Below are 7665 nucleotides of genomic sequence, written 5' to 3'. Positions count from 1 at the left end.
AACATGACGATCGGATTGAGTCACAAGCCTCGGAGAAATGCTAGGGCGTCCACCTCAGTCGACGCGGCAGGACGGGCCCCGGTCCTGTCGAGAAATGGGCAAGGGTTCTTAACGCATGGACGGCGTCAGGACGTAAGCAAGTTAGTCCGCACACAACGAACAAAACAAATACGTGTCTGCACGCTAAATGTTGGTACCCTAACTGGAAAGACCGAGGAACTCGCAAGAGCCTTTCGGAAAAGGTGCATTGACATCTGCGCTCCGCAAGAAACCCGATGGTCTGGTGCCAAACGCTGCGACATTGAACGCGAACGCGGTAAAAATCGCTACAAACTTCTCTAGTTTGGTAACCCACACACTCAATATGGTGTTGGCATTGCCATCTCAGAGGGTTTCCGTGATGCCATTAAAGAAGTCGAACGATTTGATGATCGGCTGATGAAGCTCCAAGCCGTTTTTGTTGATGCCTCTGACATCGCAGTAGGTGCTGCCCTTCACCAAAAGGTGGATCAAGTTTGGCAGCCGTTGAGCTTCTTCTCGAAACGGTTGAATCCCGCTCAACGGAACTACAGTACCTACGATCGCGAACTGCTCGCCGCGTACTTGTCCATCAAATACTTCCGTTTCACCCTAGAAGGCAGGCCGTTCACAGTGTTCACGGACCATAAGCCTCTCACGTATGCTTTGAAACAAAAGCCCGACAAAGCGTCCCCTCGTCAGCTTCGACACCTGAGCTTCATAAGCCAGTTTACGTCAGACATCCAGCACGTGTCCGGCAAGGACAACATAGTTGCTGACGCTTTGTCTCGTGTCTCCGAGGTTAACATCCCCGCCTCACTCGATTTCTCGGCTATTGCCAAGGCGCAGGAGGATGACGCAGCACTTCAGAGCCTCAAGTCCAACCCCAAATACAAATTTCGGGAGTTGCCCATCTTCGGCTCAAACCTCTCGCTCTGCTGCGAAGACTCGGAAAAGGGACCTCGGCCATACATTCCGGCCACATTTCGCAAGGAAGTGTTCCACGCAGTTCACGACTTGGCGCATCCCGGCATCAGGACAACAAACCGGTTAGTCACCGGGAAATACTTCTGGCCCTCCATGAACAAGGATATCAATTCCTGGGCCAGAGAGTGCAACGCATGCCAGAAGTGTAAAGTCTCCAGGCATGTAAGGAAAGAAGTGGGCTCATTCCCCCGCACTACAAAGCGTTTCCACACGATACACCTCGACATAATAGGGCCTTTGCGAGACTCGCACGGTTACAAGTATTGCCTCACAATCATCGACAGGTTTACGCGGTGGGCTGAGGCAATACCTCTGAAAGACTTTACGGCGCAATCTTGTGCCGAAGCCCTCTGCCGAGAGTGGATACCTCGCTTTGGCGTCCCTGCAGTGGCCATCACTGACCAGGGAATGCAATTTGAGTCCACCCTTTTCTCGGAGTTAGGTAAACTCCTGGGTTTTAAACGCCAGCGGACTACGGCATACCACCCGCAATCCAATGGGATGCTGGAACGTTGGCACCGGACGCTGAAAGCCGCCATCATGGCATGCGACGACCCGTCCTGGACTCAAGTCTTGCCTCTCGTCCTACTCGGCCTTCGTACAACCCGCCGAGAGGAATTTGCTGCCAGCCCCGCGGAGCTGGTATACGGGGAGAACCCAAGACTCCCAAGCGATCCGGTCTTCGACAAGAGATCGGGTCTCACGGAGTCGGGGTTGGTGCGTATGCTGAGGGACAATCTCCGACGCATCAAAGCGCCACCACCCACTCGACACGCGTCCATACCTGCTTGTTCGCCCAAGGAACTGGACACATGCACGCACGTGCTTATCAGGACGGATGCCGTCCGGAAGCCGCTGCAGTCACCATATGAGGGCCCGTACCGCGTTCTCGAGAGGGGAGAACATTTCTTCCAGCTCGAGATCGGTGGTCACAAAAAGGCGGTCTCTTTGTCCAGGCTGAAACCCGTGTGCGCCCCGAAGCAGCGTCGTGTCCGCTTTGTGGATTAACGGCGAACGAAGTTCCGGGATCCGTCGCCGAAACCCCTAGGTTTCGTCTGGGGGCGGAGTGATGTGGCGCGGCAGGATCTGCAGCATTCGAAATTTATTTCGAATGTTGCGGATGCGGACGGGTAGATGGCGCGGAACTCTCCACTCACTCATTTTCTGAACGCACCAGGGGAGTGGAGAATTAGCGGTGGAAAAATGCCGTTGGTTGGGACAGTAAGGACCGCATGGAAATAAGCCGGTCTCTTTTGTTTCCAACCGCGGCGGCGCAAACATCACATCATATATAAAGATACATCACCTTGTGAATTTTGAGTATAAAGACTAAAAGATTATATACATAATTGATTTCATAAGTTAAGTATAATTGTGCTGAAGGAATATATATTCATGTTAAAGTCTTACATAATTTTGACGTAAAAGCTTAGAAATAAAAGAAAGACTAAAGCAGCTCCACGTAAAGTCAAAGTTGGATCTTTCGAGAACAATGCGAGAATCTTTTTTTCGTCTTTTTTTGAGACTTTGCTTGCACTTCCGCGATCAGGAAAATCATCAACGTTACCGACACTTTTTATAGCGATTTATCCACTTGCTAACGAACTGCTTTGACTTTCCCATATATTTTGCAGCAGCAGTTTGCGTTAACACAATATAACGAAGCTCACGACGCAACGATGTCGACCCTTCGATATCTCGCATCGTAATGACCCTTACGACAGTGTGCATTCCTCGAGATCTCGCAACGAAATGAAGTTTGCAGGATCGGTTGCTGCGTGTGTGGCAAAAGAATTTGGTTACAAACTTGGTTCGTCGTCAGTGCATACTTTACGAATGACTTACCAAGTTTCTTATTATTTTTTGGGTTTCACTGGTTCTGATTTCTGAACTGACAATTCCACCATTTTAAATCCTTATCATTGGAGCCTCACTCGGCCCCACTCGCTGGTATGTCAATGATTCGGATTGGTTGCCCCATTGCTGCTATCATTCTTTCTGATAACTCTAATTTGATTGTTTTGTTCCGTGCACTTACATATATGCATATATATTAAAATATAGTATTCGAAATGTAATTGGAGAATGTTAAGGCGCTTCTTCCATCCCTTGCCCTCACTCCTTACTGCCGACTTATACTAGTTGACTGCATTAAAGGAGACTTTCGCACGCTTTCACCGGTGGATGTAAACAGCTGAACCGAAATTAATTTAGCACTATTGATAATCCAGGATCCAGGATTCAAGTTATTCCCTCCCAAAAAGATCCTAGATCAATTCCACGGGATATCCAAATATTGAACTTTTCCGACAACATTTTCTCGTTCCTTTCACCATCTCCATCTTTCAAGGAGATGCGCTGAAAGGATGCTCCGTAACAATGACATCCTTGTCATCGTCCTTGTGCTAAGGGTCTGCCGCGCGCTTTCTTCTCATCTTTTGTTAAAAGTACTCTTTTTCTCAGTTCTGATCCGATTTTTATTGGTTTGAATTGAAAACAATCCACATTCGAATAATATTCAGGAGAGTAAGGATTCGCAGCTCCTTGATTTAGCCTGATTTAGCGTCCATAAAAGGATACGTTCTCCGGAGATTGATTCTCCTGCGAAAAAGTGTCAGTTTTGCAATGTAAGGGAATGAGGGGGTGGTAAACCACCACGACAAGTGGAAGTTTGTTATGTGACAAGGACGAATTGTAAACGGGAATGTTCTTAGGAACTAACTCGGTTTAAGTAAAGGATTTACTGTTGGATGGATGGAAGGTTAGGTTGGCCCGTTATACGCGGGAACAGCGAATTTGTCATTTGATCCTTGCAGTCCTACTGCTATTCCGTGATACTCCTATTGGACGGCTTGCCTCTTTAGTCCTTGATTATTCACACGCGCTGTACGGTTATACAAGGGAGGTATTAATGTGAAAAGTAAGAATTGATCCTGATTGACGTGAGTTGGAGGACATTTGTCTTCCTGGATTAAACGAGGGTCACGGATTCAAATTCGTTGCAAGAAGTTCAGGAAAGCTCTGCAGGAAGTTAAGGAATGACTACTAGCAACTGCAGAAAAGGATTCGTAACGTGCATCGGTGAGCGAGAGTGAGAGTAGTGTGTTTACTTGTAGAGTTTTAACAATAATATATCCTTGTACGATTTAGAATGAGATAAACAAAAATTGCGCAATGTCTGTGTTTCTGGCGTGGTAGCAGCAGGAATTGTAATGAATTAATAACGTTTCGCTAATAGTTCGAGACAACGAAGTAGTTCGGATATTACATCGCTAGGAAATTGGGTAAGTGCAGCATTCAAGGAAACACTGTGCAAAGTTCATTGTAATCCAAAGAATGCGACCGCGACATCGTTCAATAAGTCCCGGGACTAACTCTATGAAAACAACATTTTATCGGCAAAATTCTTTATTATTCATCAACATAATCTCCTTCAAGTGTAATACAATCATTCCAACGCGCCTCTAACTTTTCAATGTCATGTTTGTAGAACGATTTGTCTTTTGACTCAAAATGAGCCTCAGTAGCAGCGATCACCTCCTCATTTGAGCCAAATCTGTTTCCCTGGAGCATTGCAAAGATCCTGTAGCCGCTGGGGGCCAGATCCGGCGAGTACAGAGGATAAGGAAGCAGTTGGAAGCCTAATTCGTTGAATTTGGTCATCGTTTTGATTGACTTGTGACACGGTGCGTTGTCTTGATGACAGATGACTTTCTTCTTCTTCATGTGTGGGCGTTTTTTCGCTATTTCGGCCTTCAAACGATCCAATAACATCATGTAGTAGTCGCTATTGATAGTTTTTTCTTTTTCGAGGCAGTCAATGAAAATTATACCATTCGCATCCCAGAATACGGACGCCATCACTTTGCCGGCCAACTGTTGTGTTTTTGGACTCTTCAGGCGGCTTTCACCGGTCGTACGCCATTCAGCTGATTGCCGACTTGACTCCGGAGTAAAGTGGTGAATCCATGTTTCGTCCACTGTCACATATTGACGCAAAAAATCCTGTTTATTGCGAGTAAACAGTGCCAGCAACGTTGTTGCTTTTGGTTCCATTCTGAGCAAACGCGGCACCCATTTGGAAAAAACCTTTTTCATAGCCAATTTTTGGTGCAAAATAGTAAATGCATTGCTCACCATCTTAGCTCTCTCGGGCACTTTCATTTTGCAGTCACCCATCACGATTTTCAATACTTGCTTGGTGTTTTCGCGAGTTACTGCATCATTTGGCCGACCCGGACGTTCTGCATCATTTGTATCAGCACGACCGCGTTTCAAGTCAGCATACCACCGACAAATGGTTGTTTTCGACGGAGTAGAGTTCGGATAACGTTTTTCAAGCCATTGCTGAGCTTTGAACAGTGTTTTTTCCCATTAAAAAACAATGTCTTATCAACACACGAAACTCGTTTTAGTCCATTTTTTCACGATTGCAAAGGTAGCGTCACTTTAACCACTATAGCTTTCTTGGTTATGTTTCGAATTACATCAAATTTTGACACATCCTATCTGAAGGTTGGTACTTCTGAACCTTGGTATATAAATGGTATTATTAGCGCCATCTCTACGTTAGTCCCGGGACTTATTGAACGATGTGTTATTTCTATATTTTAGATATTTCCATCTGGATTGAATTCGGCCGGTATCTTTAAGCTGAGACGGAAAATTGGCTCAATTCTACAGAGATACATCTAGATAGAGCAGCTTACGATTCAAAATGCTACGAATAATGCACGGACCTTATGAGAATTTATAAAATTAAACTGTTTTCAACGAAGCCTTATCCATGCTCTCCCAATTGAAGTAATCAAGAAGCTAGAAATCTTGGCGAAAGAGTGCCCTGAATTGAGTGATGATCCTTTTGAATGAGTGAAACCACGACAACAACAACGACGACTTCAAGACGGAAGGTGTTGGGAGCAGGAGGTGGCGGTGGTGGTGGCGTGGGTGGTAGCTCTAGTGGGACAGGTGAAGTAAGCGGCAGTGGTAGCGGTGGAACTGGCAGCTTATTGGGGGTTAGTGGCTACGGCCCGAGCTATAGTCTTCCGCAAACAATAACAGTAGGATCTGGCGACGGCGGGGGCGGATCAAGTAGCGGTGGGGGAGGCGGTGGAGGAGGAAGTGGAGGAGGTGGTAGCGGAATAGCTGCCGGTGGATTTTACATAACTACTGGTGCATTCGGTAGTGGTAACGGCATCGGCACGGGTAGTACCGGTCCTGGAAGCAGCAGTGGAGGTAGCTTAGGCATAGGAGCACCCGGGCAAGCATCTGGCGGTCTGCTGGCAACGAACGGACCACCAGCAGGTGGAAGCACAGCTCCCGCCCCAACTCACAGTACGGCGGAGATAAGGCAGCTACACGTAGCCGGAGGCGGAACCGGTGGCGGTACAAGTGGTACTGTTGGAGTGGTGGGCAATAGCGGAACTGGTCTTTTATCTGGCATTGGCAGTACCATGGGTCCAAGTAGCGCTATCAGTGGAGTTCCGCCAATCGGTATTGGCATCGCCACCGGTCTTGGCAATAAAATGCTTGGACGTAAGCAAAGTCTTAAAGGTATCGAACCAATATTGGCCGATTATGGGCCAGAAGAATCACTGAATGAAAGTGCCGACATTGAATGGGTAAATAAGTTATGGGTGAGGCGATTAATGCGATTCTGTGCCCTGGTATCCTTGACTTCAGTTTCGCTGAATACACCAAAGACCTTTGAACGGTATCCACCCTTACAATACATTACATTGGCGAGCGATTCGACCGTTGCATTTCTATTTACAGCAGAAATGATTGCGAAGATGCATATTCGTGGGATTTTAAAGGTGAGTCTGGAGAGAGAGTCAATTTTAATTGTTTGTTACGTTGTTGGATCTATTTCATTTTCAGGGCGAAGTTCCCTATCTCAAGGATCATTGGTGTCAATTTGATGCATCCATGGTGTTTTTCCTCTGGTCATCGATAATTCTTCAAATTTTTGAAATTTTAATGATCGTGCCCAAGTGAGTATTGAAATTTTTTTCCAGTAGAAAATTTAAATAAACCTTCTATGCTAGGAAATGAAATGACCCTAACAATTTAGACGAATTTGGACGAAATTTTGAATATACTTTCATAGATCTAAATCTTTTTCTTCAGCCTTTGTCCCGTTCACAAGCGGGGTCGGCTCGTCGTGATCGGCTTCGCCATTTGGCTCTATCGAATGCCTGGTCTGGGTGTAATCTCGAGGCTTTCAAATCCCCATCCAGCGTATCAAGCCACCGTTGCTTAGGTCTGCCTTTTGGTCGTTTACCATAGACTTCGATGTTCAGACCAATCTTGGCAAGTGAATTCTCGTTTGCACGAATTGCGTGACCATACCATCGAAGACGCCTCTCTCGCAACTTTTCCACAATCGGTGCAACCCCATAACGATCGCGGATACCCTCATTTCGGATGTGATCTAAACGTGTGACGCCACTAGTCCAACGTAGCATCTTCGTCTCCATTGCCGCAAGACGCCGTTCATTGTTTTTTATGGTCGGCCAACACTCAGAACCATAGAGAGCGACTGGACGGACGACATTGCCGTAAATTTTAGATTTGAGACGTTCGCGGATCTGGTTTGAGCTGATGTGATGACTTTTAATGCTGAGTCCCGTCGTCTGCTGTAGATGCATCTGTGGATCA

At 46.5% G+C, this 7665-nt stretch overlaps 1 protein-coding gene across 4 annotated transcripts in view; it reads left to right on the top strand.

Annotated features, from left to right (window-relative positions):
- The first annotated feature begins 3399 nt into the window (after positions 1-3399).
- Positions 3400-7665, top strand: part of LOC119660876 (sodium leak channel non-selective protein) — a 30177-nt gene continuing 25911 nt past the window's right edge. The window contains exons 1-4 of one of the 4 annotated variants that reach the window (XM_038069789.1): positions 3400-4086; positions 4156-4289; positions 5620-6821; positions 6886-6998. In XM_038069789.1, coding sequence (XP_037925717.1) covers positions 5871-6821; positions 6886-6998 — 1064 coding nt within the window. In that variant the 5' untranslated portion in view covers positions 3400-4086; positions 4156-4289; positions 5620-5870. Of the gene's footprint in view, positions 4106-4155; positions 4290-5619; positions 6822-6885; positions 6999-7665 lie in introns of all 4 variants that reach the window. The other 3 variants (XM_038069786.1, XM_038069788.1, XM_038069787.1) reach the window with 3 other exon arrangements.

Source organism: Hermetia illucens, chromosome 7 (assembly GCF_905115235.1).
Source record: "Hermetia illucens chromosome 7, iHerIll2.2.curated.20191125, whole genome shotgun sequence".
NCBI classification, from domain to species: domain Eukaryota; kingdom Metazoa; phylum Arthropoda; class Insecta; order Diptera; family Stratiomyidae; genus Hermetia; species Hermetia illucens.
Note: the sequence above shows the minus strand (reverse complement) of the source record. Positions and strands in the feature narration are given on the sequence as shown.